The 15,136-nt window shown below is 37.7% G+C and overlaps 1 protein-coding gene across 1 annotated transcript in view; it reads right to left on the minus strand.

Moving 5' to 3' along the window:
• CAPN13 (calpain 13) overlaps nt 1–15,136 on the minus strand; it is a 120,949-nt gene that overhangs the window by 39,285 nt on the left and 66,528 nt on the right. The window contains exons 7-8 of the mRNA XM_056817393.1: nt 8,555–8,646; nt 1,631–1,705 (exon numbers count right to left, since the gene is read on the minus strand). Of these exons, the coding sequence (XP_056673371.1) occupies nt 1,631–1,705; nt 8,555–8,646 (167 nt within the window). The remainder of the gene's footprint in view (nt 1–1,630; nt 1,706–8,554; nt 8,647–15,136) is intronic.

A 15,136-nucleotide genomic window follows, 5' to 3' on the forward strand; every position in this document is an offset into this window, starting at 1 on the left:
CATAAACATTAGCACCATTATTACCCTCCCCTGTTGGAATGATATTAGAAAGAAGCAGTTTTCTTGCTTCTGGTACACCCCAAAGAGGTATACTTCTGTGTGCTATGGTTCAGTGTGAGTGGCTGAACCTAGGAAACATCAGGCGACTCAGCAGGACAGAAAACTGTTGACAAGTGTCATCATTTGTTAAGCCCTGAAAATCAAATTGTCTAGGGACATGCATAAATTGGAGTATGTCAGAGAGGAAGGCAGCCTGATCCCTGAGAGGCTCTTGAAATCGTAGCATAGGAAGAAAAGTTGGAGGAAAAAATAATATTTAAAACTGAAGAAATATTTGAGTAAAGATAGAAAAATATGACTATTTGAGGGCTGGCATGTAGGAGAAGGATAGCCTGTGTAATTCCAGGAAGGACTTGGATCAGTAGATGGAACATATGGGGAGTCAGCAAAAAGGAGAACAGTTTTTCATAAGTAAAACTGTGCATGATGGCATGGTGCCTTTTAAAAAAATGTTATTAATGCATAGTAGTACTTAAGGTATTTGACTTGAAATCAGGAAGGCATGGGTTCAAATTCCTCCTTAAATACTTACTGATAGTGTTACCCTGGATAAGCCATTTAAAATATCTCTCTGCCTCAGTTTCTTCATCTGTAGTATAAAAATAGCATACTTATAAAATAATGATGGTTAGGACTTTGAGGTTTTCTCATTGGCAAAATGAGAAAGTTGGAATAGGTTCTTTTCAGCTCTAAATAATTACTATTAAGATTTTTTTATTTGTCCTAATATCCCTTTCTTCACCTACTACTGACTCATTGTTGATTTGGCCATTTGTTTGAATTTAACTGGTCAGCCCTTTGTTGACTGAATTCATTTGGATGTTGCAAATGGAGGGCCTTTTGATTTTGTTTTAGGACTTTGGCAGTTTCATAGACCTCAAATGAAGGTAAACTATTTTTGGTTACATTTGACAAATCCAATGTGAAACATTTATCATCCTTTACTATTGCTTGGTGACTTGATATCTCCTTACTACAAAAGAAATTCTATAAGTTTTTGAAGTATTTATCATGTACTCTGATAAAAATCTATCAATTCTCTTCCTGCTATTTTGCAAGGAAATGTTAATTTTTCTTTAGCTGCCATAGAATCATGGATCCTTTGTTCTGAGTTTTTGTTATGATAATTAAAAATCTTCTATGGGTACATTTTATAATTCTAAAGTGCACATTGAGGTGGGAAACAAAGTGGGTATTGATTGATTGGACAATAGCTAAACAAATTCTAGGAATATGTCGGGGAATAAGTCATTTTTATTAACTAATTCTTCAGTTTTCAGAACAGTGTCTTTCATACAACCCAGTTTTACTTGATTGTTATTGAATATCTAAACAGAACACTAATCTGACTTTGGCCATCAGCTCCATACCCAAATGGACTGTGAACCTACTACTTGAGAGATGCTGAAACCTGACAGTACACATGACCTCCAGACCCTAATGTGAGTGGTACAAAAGATACAATTAGGAAAACTCATCATCAAACCTTCACCGAAGCTTAGAGAGAGAGGAAGAGGGTTTGGGCTCAAGCTAAATTGTTAAAAAGTACATGAATAAAAGAGAAAAATACCAAAATTCTCCATCTGCTTTATTCGAATAAAGTCTGGTTCTCTCTGAATCTTGGATTTTCCACCATTCTTCTGATCTGGGAGGGAGGGAGAGGGGAAGGGAGATGAGAGAGAGAGAGAGAGAGAGAGAGAGAGAGAGAGAGAGAGAAAGAAAGAGAGAGATCCCATGGGGGAGGGGAGGAAGGGGAGAGAGGGAAAAAAAAAGAAATTAATTGTGTTTGGGGATTAGGAGTCTATTTCTACCCTAGGGAAATTCAACAGTAGCTAGTATATATATATATATATATATATCACCTACTATGTGCCAAGCCCTATGCTGAGCCTTTATAAAATATCATTTGTCACCATTTACTGAATCAGAACTCTTCTACACATGCATATGCTGTGTGTATTCTTGAACCAGTGTTCAAAAAGAAATTAATTTGTCTTAGCATGCCAGAGAAGTATGAATGAATGAATGATCTCAGATCCAGATGCCACTAGTACCCAGCTGAAATGGGGCAAGGGGTGGTGGGAGCTAAGGGTGTCAGCTCTTCTATATTCCCCATAACAATCTGATTTTTCCCACCAGATTACTCCAATAAAAATTAGTCATATCTTTTTATTTGACCCTTTAGTTTTCACTTCTTCCCGAGGTTTTGGGGTGGAGATACTGCCATTACAAAATGGTTCTCAGCTGTTGTCCTTACTACTACTACTACTACTGTCAGACTCAGTGGTTAGGCAGTACCAATGCCATTCCTACTTTCTCTTTCCTTTAAAAAATTTTTCTTTTTCTGTGCTCTTGGACCATGTCCCAAATCCATGTAGTATTCTTTTGCCATAACGTATGAGTGAATACACCAAATCCCAGCAGTCTACAAGGGTCTAGGCCATTACTCCATGCCCCCCTTTGGAGGAAGAAGGCATTATAATTACAATGGAGGGTATGGGTATTGGAAAATAACTGTAGTATATTAAACAAAAGGCATCAATAAACCATTTAAAGAAAATAGCTGTGTGTAATTGGATTAGGGAGTGAATCAAAGAAGCCCATTCTGGTATAGATTTGATTATGTGGCCACTGAGATTCACTCCAACTCTAAAGTTCTGCGATTCTTTAATTCTATTTACTGCCTTTGCTCTCCATGCTTAATGATATTGACACTGTACTACCTCCAAACCTCTGTGGAAGCAGAGTATCAGAAATTACAATCACAGAATACTAAAATGTTCAACATAGACAGGACCTTAGGGCTTTGGCCCCATTTTACAGACAGTGAAACAGACATCAGGGAGATGGAAATTACTCTCCTGATGGTCACTCAGAAAGTTGGAGTGATGGGAGTCGAACCTAGATTTCCTGGCTGTGTGCTTTCCCAGCCTTCTTCAGAACTAGATCCTTGATGATCTGTACTAACTGGATAAACCCTCTTGATGGGTATCCAGGTTTACTCTGGACAATGAATTTTCTACTAAAAGTTGAATGGATTGTATAATGTGTTGTACTGAGGGTTAATTAAGTTCATTCTCTGGTTAAGACTGGCATTAGTGCTGTCCATCCTCTGACCTTGTAAAACCCTGTCATTTCTTTGCTTGAAGTATAATCAGCTCTTGGTTTTTCTGCAACATGCTGAGACAATTGGATACATGATTTTAAAATAGAAATTTATAATTAAGTGATAATTGCATTTTCTACAAGTAAAAAAAAAACCAAATGCAGTATAAATCAATAAGGCATTGATTTATATAAGCTTACTTCTAAGTGGGTGCAATTGGGATTTTAATTATGGCTGAGATTAGAGTACCTAAGCTTCTGCACATCCCTACATTTCTCCCCAAACTGAGAGGAAATATAATACCTGAACACCAACAGAAGCCTCTTAAGGCTTCCTGCAGCTTCTATCCAGACTGCTAAGACAGAAACATTTTCTTTTCAGAGAGCTTTTGAAGGAATGGACAGGACACTACCAACAGCAAAAGCCTGCACAACACAGTCAGATTAGGTCCTTAAATGTTGGTGTGAATATATTGCTCCACTTCCTTCTGAATATGTATTCAAAAAAGCTTCTATAAACCATCCCTAGATATCTATCCCATTGCCTCTAAAATGCTTAGTCTGGCATTCAAGACTGGGTGGATAGGATTCTCTTACCCAGCATCCCATTTGCATGTTTATGTTACATAGGGAGGATATAAGTTTGGTGAGAACCCACTTCTCTCTCTCTCTCTCTCTCTCTCTCTCTCTCTCTCTCTCTCTCTCTCTCTCTCTGTCTCTCTCTGTCTCTCTCTGTCTCTCTGTCTCTCTCTCTGTCTCTGTCTCTCTCTCTGTCTCTCTGTCTCTCTGTCTCTCTGTCTCTCTCTCTCACACACACACACACACACACACACTGCTGAAGCTGGCTTTAAGCCAGGCAGGAGAATTTATACACATGGTCTTACTTTAGTTAGAAACTTAGGATTTTAACTTCTATTTCTATTTTTTTATTTCTTCTCCTCCAAGTGATTATTAATAAACTTTGTAAAATTAATACTTGGAGTTATTGATCATTCATTTAAATCTTACATTATTTTCTTCATTTTGGACCCTGATCAGGAGTTGGAGTCCAAGGACCTGTTTTCAAACACCACCTCTGTCATTTAATGCTTTTGTGACACTGGACAATTCACTTCACCATCCTGAGTCTTAGTTGCTGAATATGTAAGTTGGAGGAAGAGAATGTTGGACACAATAATCTCTAATCTTCTTCTAAATTTGTGATTTTACAACAATAATACATAAGACCAGAGGAATATAGGGGTTTGCCTAGCTTTCTGTACTGGACATGGAGTAAGAAAGTCCTGAGTTCAAGTCTGAACTCAGATGCATAGCTGTGTGACCCTGGGCAAATCACTTAACATACCTCTGCCTGAGTTTTTGTTGTTACTAAATCATTTCAGTTGTGTCTGACTCTTTGTGACTCCATTTGGGGTTTTCTTAGAAAATATACTGGAGCAGTTTGCCATTTCTTTATCTAGCTGATTTTACAAATGAAGAAACTTAGACTAACAGGGTTAAGTGATTTGCTCAAGATCACACAACTAGTAAATATCTGAGACTAGATTTGAACTCATGAAGATGAATCTTCTTGACTCCATTCCTGGAACTCCATCCATTGTGCCACCTAGCTGAATATTACAAAGTGCTTATGTAAATGTAAGGAAGTCACTTTTGGAGATATGGATAGAGAGAAAATTCTTAAATTAAGGATAAAGGTGACTATAAAAGATTAAAAAGAAAATATTTGAAAGTCTTCAGAAATATCATACAAGTGTCACTGTTCCTCCATTTTCAAAGAGGACCAATGATATCATAGAGTAATGCCTTCAATCATGAGGGAATTGGATTAAGGGAGACAGTGTTACACAAAATGATCAGCCTCCCTTTCTCTTTCCTTTCAGAGTCATCAAAGTCCTGTAACAAGAAAAAAGTCAGGATGACTGGTGAAGGACTGGGATGCAGTGGAAGACCCTGTCATCTTCAATGTCTGCCTAAGCTCCAAGTGGTCCACCGTGCCTGCTTCATCTGCCTTCATGACTGTTGGAACAAATTGTTCTCATCTACTCATTCTATTTAGAGGTGGGGGGAGGTCTTCATATGCTTGGGAAGATATCCCCCTTACTCACTGATGACTTTGAAGACTATAAGTTACCCTCAATCTGGTTGAGCTTATCTCCCAAGACAATTTTTTTTTTTCTGGGATGTGGCTGCTGAGTATGCTACAACTTTTTGGAGCCACAAGTGAAAGTTGAGTGAAAGGTGGACATTAAAGGTAGAAAAGCAGCTCTTAAAAGGGCTCTGAAAATCCTCATACTCAACATGCTAGTCCTCCCAAACACCCCTTGGGAAAAGGAATTGGGGAAAAATCTTTGTATCAGTTGACTATGATAAAGAACTAATAGTCAAGATATATTCGAGATTTAAGTAAATGTAGAAGACCAAGAGTTACTTCCCAATGGGTGAGTAGCCAAAGGATGTGATAACACAGTATTTCAAAGAGGATTCACTAGCAGTAACTGCATAAAAATGCTACAAATAAATTAAAAATAAGAAAAATGAAAACTAGGAGGATGAGGAGTCCCCTCACTGATTAGTGAAAATGACAGGTGCTGGAACTGGTATACATTGGATGTACTATCAAAAGACAGAAATATTAGTACATTACTGTAGAGCCAAGAATTGGTTCAATTGTTCTGGAAAACAATGCCAAACTCTTCTGGAAAAGTCAGTAAGTTATATTATGGCCATTGGCCTAGTGATGATACCACTCCTGGTAGTATTTAAACCCAAATTATATCAAATATGTAAATCAGGATAAAAATATGAATACACATGCATGTATATGTACACACATGGATATATAAATACACTCATGTTGTGTATACATACATATACCCATGTGTACACATTTTTACACATATATAAACGTGTGTGTGTGTGTGTGTGTGTGTGTGTGTGTATGTGTATATAGAGGTATCCCTTTCACATCATGGAGGTTAGGGACACTACCTCTGGGATCTTGAAAATCTGCATGAAGTTTTTTGGCCGTTTGTTCATAAATGCACACTCATTTTTTCAGATTCTACATTTGGGATGACTGGAAAATATTTTCTCCCTATACTTTCTTCTGACCTTCATTTGGTTCTTAAATTAATGGGATTTTTGTCATGTTGATCCTATAGCACCTAGGTAGAGAGTAAGGGTCTGGTAATGTTCTCACAAAGTTCTCAATCCTCAGTCTGAAGGAGGATGGCTGACAAGTATGACTTGGTTCCTTGGTCTTCCTCTTCAGCACTCACCCATGTGGAAAAGTTACTTAAACAAATTATATGCAGTGATGGCAAACCTTTTAGAGACCAAGTGCCCAAACTGCACCCTCACACTGCATATAAGCCTCACCCTTACCTCATAAGGGAAGGAGGAAGCACTCCCATTTGGCTGTTAAGCAGAGGGGCAGGTGATGGGAAAAATGTCCTCAAGTGAGGTGGAGAGGGGTAGGGGAGCAGCTCCCTCCAGCATGTTTGCCAGAGGTTTGCCAACATGGGATTAAAGCAACCACCAAATCCTCTACTTCATCATGGTCTTTGATAGGGTAGACATGGAGTCAGGAGAGAGTGATTTCCTAAAGTTTCTTTTCAGCATAGTACTATATATTAACTCTAGTCCATCACTTCTTGCCTAAGCTATTGTAATAATCTAACACAACTCTCTGCCTCTATTCTCTTCCTTCTCTCTCCTGCCCTACCTCATCCACCTATAACCCCTTCTTGCATATGGCTTTTAAATTAATTTTCTTAATATATAGGTCTAATAATGAGATTTCCTGCTACCAAATCTCTAATTACTATAAGCTGCCTACGGAATGAGACATAAACAACTTAGTTTTTTATTCAAGGATCTTCGTAGTTTGTCCCCAATGTGTGTTTAGAGACTGATCTACCACTGCTCCCCTACATACATCGTATTTTTCCAGCCAAATTAGATGACTCAAGGTTCATTTTATATTTCCAGTTTCATACCCTTAATTTTATTTCTATTGTTTCCTTTATCCATAATGCTTAGCTTCTATTAAATTCTTTTCCATCCTATAAGAGCAAGTTCAATGTCACCTCCTTCAAGTCCCCTTCCTAGCTATATTCAGCCAAAGAAAGTTGTAGGGCCATTGTAAATATAGAATTATTATTGCTCCTAAGAACAGAATTAGGACTAATGGGGGGGATTTACATGAAGAAAGATTTTAGTTTATTGTAAGAATAATCCCTGTCCCAAAGCCCATTAGCATGGATCTTTAGGCCCTGACCAATTTGAAGGGTGGGATGGAGTTGATGAGAGAAAGAGCTTCAGTGCTCAGTTTCCCCTTTGGGACTGGTCAGACTTCAAGCTTTCTTTAAGTATTGAATCAGCTTCCAGTTTTGAGAAAGAAGATGAATAAGGCCAACCCCACTGACGTCTGCTGAAGGAAAAACAAACAAACAACTTCTGGGAAGACATGAGAGGAGCTAGTAGTGTCCATCATATATTTATTCCCCAGATTGCTACTCTAGAGATTTTAGGGAATTTCCCCTTGGGTGAGATATAGGATTCTTTCTCTTGTTTGAGTTGTTATTTCACTTCCAATGGGAAAATTCATTCACTCCATATTTGTCTCATGTATATCTGTATATATATATATATATATATATATATATATATATATATATATATATATATATATATATATACCTTCTTTGATTTTTGCTTTGTTACTCATTTGAATAAATATGCTTCATTGCTATTCTCTATGTATGGTCAATGTGAAACTGGTATTTAGTGGGAAAGGAGCCAAAGCCTGGATATAGAGCTTGGGGTCCTCTCCTTGCCAAAAATGACAAAGTAATTAGAAGTGAAATGGAATCTGATCATACGCCTTAGATGACCAATATTTAAGGAAAAAGATAGATACTTCTTCATTCATGAAGTGAACTAGAGAAGAAAATGACAAACCACTTCAGTATCTTTGCCTAGAGAACTCAAAGGAGGTCACAATGAGTTGGAAACAACTGAAAAACAACTAAACAATGACAAAAATAGGTATCCATCTAGCCTGGTACCCCCTTTCTCTGAGGAAAGCAGAGTGTCATTTAGCCCCAACCTCCTGCTACTCCTCCTGGAAGAAATGAAAATCTCCCTTGGAGAAAGGTTGTGGGAAAAGAGGCTAGAGACATCTATTTTCCCTCCCGTCAAGCCATACAACAACAGCCTCTTACTACATGTGAAGATCATGGGTAATCTTTAGACATAGAGAAATGTCATACTTTTAGAGAAAAAAGGTCCCTGAAATTCTATGGTTTTAACCCCAATGGAAGAGGCAAGGATATATATCTATATATATATCTATATATCTATATATAATTATTAAATTTCATACTTATCACTCCAACGTCCTAGCCATTCTTCACATCCCCAGCCCCAGGGATTCCACAATCGAATGAGTTCTTCCCGGCCAGTGCCCAAATGAACCTGTGAGAGAAGAACAAAGAAAGAAAAAGTAGAATAGCAGAAAGATGGGGAACAGAAATTCAGATGCTTTTTACATCCAAGGAAAAATTTAATTTCTGACTTCATTTGGCTATGGCCAACCCCCCCCCCTTTTTTTTTCAATGAAGCAAGGAGAAAAAAAATCAATACTTCTCTGCTGTATTGTGCTGAAATGAGTCAGAAGAAAAATTGCACATTTTCTTTCTCTGCTCAGCTGAACTTGCAAGGAACTCCCCTTGGCAGGTGTCAGCTTTCTGATTCAGTACAATTGGTCTTATGGACCTAAAGAATGTGGAGACTCAATAACACTGGGTTGTAACTCTAGATTCAGTGGGATAGAACTTTAAGAAGTCATAGCCTTTCCTAACCAATTTTATCAGAATCTCCAAACTAAGTCGCATAAATTCTCCCCCTTTCTCAGTCTCAGTTGGGACTGATTTTCTGTAAGTCAAGAAACAGAAGACTTGCTAGACTTCAGAACCAAAGACAAATATTCCCAGATTTCTTCTTAGCCCAACTCCTACTTGGAAAATTGGGAATGTTCACACTGACCAGAATTACAGAATCTCAGAGTTAGAAGAGACCGCAGAAATCAGTTGGCACAACTCATAAGTGAGTATCCAAATAACAATTCCCTCTACAGTATATATGACTAGTAGTGACATAGCATTGGCTTCGAGAACTCTAGTGATGGGGACCCTTAAGATGAAGGAACGTTGCAGTACAATAGAAATCAATCTACAAGCAATTATTGCAGGTCCTCTATGTTCCAGGAACTGTGCTATGCACTAGTGAAGTAAAGAGTTAAATAATCCTGTTTCTTGGGGAGTTTACATTCTAATAGATATACAATTTGAACTTGATTCATTTTCATTTGGACTAGATGACAGAAGATGCCTTCTAATTCTACATCTATGCTCCTAGGATCTTATTTGATCACTTGTTTTCAAAGCAGGTACTTATCACTCACTCTCACTTTAACTCTTTGATCAGAAAGTTAATGAAGGATCACTTTCTCCCCTTCCCCCCACTTTCACTTTTTCAAATCCTAAATTAGCCCTTGGGATGATAGGCCTTAGTAGTTGTTACCTACTATAATATTTAAGGGTCCAGTCTTTAGAGAGCATCTTCACTATTGTCTTTCCTAATTCCAAACCATATGGAATCTTGGCAAGTATGCTTCTGGGGAATGAGAAATAGATGGTCCATTTAGCCCACTTCAGATCTTTGTGAAGTTATTTTCTATTTTCTGTAGGCTTAGTGTGGTGATGAAAGTCTTTTAATTGACTGCTGAGCTGGAACCAAATATGCATATGAAAAGTTTTAGTAAATAACCTCTTGCTCTCTTCTCTGATGGCTATTGAGGAGGAAAAATTTCTCTAACTCTCCATATGAGGGGAAAGACAGCAGTTTTGGTTACCTTGTTTCCCCAGCCACTTCTGGGGTTTTTCTTCTTTCATGATTTTAGGTGAATGAGCATCCTGTTATGGGAATGCTCAGGCATCCAGTGAGATAGCAAAGCCTATGAAAGCCAGTTGAGGTTCAACTAACAACTGGGTCTCAGAATCAGTGAGAGCTGTGTTGCTGAGTTGTTTCAGTTCTGTCTGACTCTTCATGACCTCATTTGGAGTTTTCTTGGCAATAATTCTGGAATGGTTTGTCATTGCCTTCTCTAGATAATTTCATAGGTGAGGAAACTGAGGCAAATATGGTTAATTGATTTGCCCAGCATCACATAGTATCTGAGGCCAGATTTGAATTTATGAAGATGGGTTTTCCTGATTCCAGGTTAGTGTGATAGAGATATGAGAGAGAGAAGTTTTTGCAGGACTGGAGATCTAGCTCTAAAATGCAAAAACCTGGAATTCCAGCGGAATGTCCCCAGGTTGGTGACAGTTGGAGCTGGGGGAGGGGGCTTTTGGTGTTTCTGTGTCAGGGACTTAAGTTACTTTTTCCCTGGAAGCATTGGCTGGAAACTCTGAGAGGAGCAACTTGGCTTTTGGTAGGGGACCTTGGGGAGAGAGGTGGACTCTTGGGATTTCTGGAGATTGACCAAAAGTCATTCCAAAGAATTACTCTGGAAGACTACATCTTGAACCCTGCTGTTGCCTGTCAGCCCTTGCCAGTCATATAGGAGGGCTGTTATTTTGGAAATTGAGGAGCTTCCAAAATTCTTTCCTGCAAAAACTTCTCTCTCATATGTCTATCACATTAGGCACTCTATCCACTGTACCACCTGACTGGCCCAAACAGGAACTGTAACAGAGTCCAGTAAAGAGATTGAGCATCAGCCCTGAAGAGCAACCTACTGGACCTAGTTTAGTAAGGAACCAACTTAGATTAGAAAGAGGGCAATTAATTCACTGGCCATGCCAACAAGTCAAATCAACAGGCATTTATTAAGCATTTACTAAGTGCTAGGCACTGTGCTAACTGGGGATACAAATAAAAGCAAAAGGAAAGACACTCCCTCCCCTCAAGGAATTTACAGTTTAATGGGAGAATACAATGCAAAAGGCAGTTGAAAAAAGCAGGGAGATGGAGAAGTTGTCTACTTGGGGGATTAGGGACAAAGTCTAGAGAGTCAAGAATGGAGTTGGGAGAGGAATGAAGATTGGCTGTCTTGGGCCCTTTAACTGGAGTGCATCAATGGGAGTGAGGAGGGTAGGAGTGATCACTCAAACTTTTAGAGAATAGAGAGTGACTAGGCAGCTGAGAAGAATCTGAGAAGACTCCAAAAGGAACCAATTCCAATTAGCACCATAATAGGCCAAAATGACCATTATTAGAGGAACAGTCTGGAGAAAATAGAGCCAAATTCTGGACCCAGAGCAGAGAAATGGAAAATTTGAAGAGTTTCTTTGAGTATAATCTAAGGATTCTATTGAATCCGAGTAACAAAGGGAATGCTTTTCATCTAGAATTTGGATGAAAAGGACCTCTCTGGAGATGAAGAGAGTTGAAATATAAATATCATACTTTGGATTTAGGGTGGAAGATGAATGTACAAAAAGGGAATAAGTTCCAAAATGATTGGCTGATAGGGAGAGGACTTTTGGAACATAGAAGAATGAGGATTCATATCTTTAACTGAATCAAGAAAATGGAATAACATGAGTTGCACCTGTAATTACAAATTACTCCTGTAATTTACCTAGTATCTACATATATTTTACCAATAGATTCCCTCATACTATGACAAAAGTTTGTACATGCTTCATAGCAAATACTGTACTAAAGTAGACAAAGATCAAATAGACAAGAGGTGTTTCAAGAGCAGGAAAAGGGAAAGGTTGACTCTTAGGACCATCAGTCTTTAGGGAAGACATTTCCCAAACTTGCCAATGGAATTTAACTTGATGAGCCTTTCATTTGCCTTAAAATGGTGCATTCCATCCAAATCAATGACTAGCTATAGCCCAAAGTGCAGAAATAATATTGGCTTAATGCTTAAGTAGAGTATGCTATCATTTATGGAGATTAGAAAGGGTCTCATCCCCAAACATCTCTATCTGTTTGCCATATTATTTGAAATTCCTCCATTGGAGAGCCAGTCTATTGGGTTAAATAGATTTTCATTACTGAAATCATCATTTAGGATAGAAATACTCTGGGAAAAGTAATAAGTTATTGGTATTTCAAAACTACATGTGAATTACTTAATTAAATGGTTTTCCTGTGCTTAGAGCATGGCATTACAGGAATGATAACTGGATCAAATTTCCAAGCTCATTTAATCTAACCCCTTTATTTTACAAATGAGTAGAATTTGGAGTGTTGGGGGATGGATAAAAGAAATGAAAGCAGATTTTGTAGGTCACTTAAGAAAACTGTCTATTTCGTAATTTTCATAATTCCAACTGGCCTAGGAAAAAAGTTCTCATTGCCTGAGATCTACTTGTCCTGCTCTTTGGGGATTATCAGTAGTACTTTGTCTGAGACCAGGGACCAATTTTTTTTTCTTATTTTGTGTCTGATAAGCAGAACAATAGGCTCTGTGTGACCAGAGCTGTCACTTCCCTATGCTGCCTGGAACCTAACTTTGTGTTTTGATAGTCACTTTCCAATACATCCTCTGTAAACACTTCCCAGGACTGTGTATTAGGGTCTAATTGTAATATTCCAATATCTTTGATAGAGAAAAGTGTGTTATAATGTTTTGCAAATCCTTTCTATTTTTCTTTTGCTTGTAATCCTTTTCTCAGTTTTATTCCTCAGTTTCTTTGGGATGACTTAGTTCAGTATAGAATTTTTAGCAAGCTTTTTTTTTTATGTAAGAGCAGTGTTTATTAAATGAATCAGTTGCCCCATTGCCTCATTTATAGTGACTAACATACTCTAGCCCTGATACCTTTATCAGGTGAAAACACCCCTATTGAATCAATTAATCAAAGGCATTGAATGAATGAGCCATACCCCTTAGGGACTGACTGGTCTAACAGTGAGGGTGGGAGCTGGGACAATAGCGCTACATTTAGACTGGTTTTACTTGCCATTGATTCTCTCTGTATTGTAAGACAACATTGTTTAGAGTCATCTATCATCCTCTTCATAAGATTTTGTATGTAAGTTTATATTCCAGCCCAGCATTATCTTTGGCTGCCATCTCACTCTATTTATTAAGTTGGGGTAGGTGGGCAAAGGGAACAAACATTACTTAAGTACCTTCTCTGCACCAGGCACTGTGCTAAGCACTTTAGACATTTTATTTCATTTGATTTGTCAAAGGTTTTCTGAATGATCTCTCCCTTGTACCAAGTATTTTATACCAGCTTAACTTCTGGATGAAGTTATTATAGACGGTGTTGGTGTTACATATCTTTATATTTCTGCTGTTTATTATATGTATTCAACAGAAATATGATGTTATATATAAAGGTAATACAGTTCTTAAAAACAAATTATAAATAACTTGGAGCTTATAATTTTAGGTACACTTCACAATTTTTGCTTATTCATTGAATTTCTTTTGTTGATACTAAGTTTAAAATTTTAATTATTCTGGAAAAAATAAAGATTGCAATGGTGCCCTTAGCCAGGTTTCCTCAGTATATAACTTTCAGATAAGGAATTGTATGGGCACTGAGAAAAGGAAAGACCGGTGATTCAGAAATACTCTGAAAACAAAGCTAAATGAGCCATCCACTTGACTCACCCCTTTGCTCCAAGTGAGTGATTTTCTGTGTTTGGTGAGTAATAAAGAAAGCCAGTTTCATTTATCGTTCTATTTGTGTATCTAGGGTTTGGAAGAGTATAAAAACGACTGGAGAATGAGCAGACCAAAAACATTTGTGCACAAGTGTAATCCTTAAACTTATTGGTTAGGGCTCTTTTTCAAATTAGTAGGTCTCCTCCAGAGAAGAACCTTGGCTCCTCTGGGAGATCTGTTCTGGAGCTGGTGGAAGGTATTAGACTTTCATTAAGCTTTCTGTTTGTGATATTTTTTGGCAGGGAGTGTAGTATTAATATCCAGTGTATAGCTAGTTAATTCAGTAAGTTAGAGCCTGCCAGGTGTTGCTTCAGTGAAGCAAATCAGACCATGAGTAGTATCCCAAAACATTCACATGAACTCTTCTAGGACTATATGATTCTTCCTTCAGAGATAACTAGAGATTGTCAATTAACTTCTCCAAATCTTGTTTATTTTTCCCCTTCATAAAAGGAAGGGAAGGGATTAGATCATCTCAAAAGGTGATATAATGTGAATCAACAACCAGTTTCCATAGATAGAGAAACTACTCATGGTGGGTCATAGAATAATAGATTTAGAGCTGGAAGGGAGCCAAGATATCATCTCATCTAACATACTAATTTTAGAGGATAAAACTAAGACCCTCAATGGGGAAGTTAATTGATCAAGGACTGAGAGGAAGAGTTAAGATTTGAACTCAGGATCTCTGACTCAAAGTTCTGGGTTATTTCCTTGTCAATACTATCATTTCTATAAACCAAGAGCAAATATATTGTTTCTTCAAAGTATTTCTTAATGAGAACTTTTGCAGGCCTGCTCCAGGACTAGATAGAGCACTTCTTTATTAATGGGACCCCATAAATGGTTATAATTTGTATTAAAGTACATGTGGAAAAGGTATTTAACTGGGGTCAAGAACTGACTTCATGAATGGAACATTGGCTCTAAATGGCTCTGTATAGACATACCTCTGCTTTGTATAACAATTTTTTGTTAACCCTTATCTTCTATCTTAGAATCAATACTAAATATTATTTCCAAGGCAGAAGACCAGTAAGGGCTAGACCATTGGGCTTAAGTGACTTGCCCAAGATTACACAGCTAGGAAATATCTAAGACTAGATTTGAACTCAGGAGCTCCCATCTCCAGGCATGTCTCTCTAGCACTGAACTACCTAGATTCCCCTGTACAATATTTTTTTATCAAAATTTATACCTCATTGAGAAAGGTAGGATTTCTAGGACTATATTTTTCCTATTATATGGATTGAATTGTCAAAG

The sequence above is a fragment of the Monodelphis domestica genome, chromosome 1 (genome assembly GCF_027887165.1).
Source record: "Monodelphis domestica isolate mMonDom1 chromosome 1, mMonDom1.pri, whole genome shotgun sequence".
Classification (NCBI taxonomy): Eukaryota; Metazoa; Chordata; class Mammalia; order Didelphimorphia; family Didelphidae; genus Monodelphis; species Monodelphis domestica.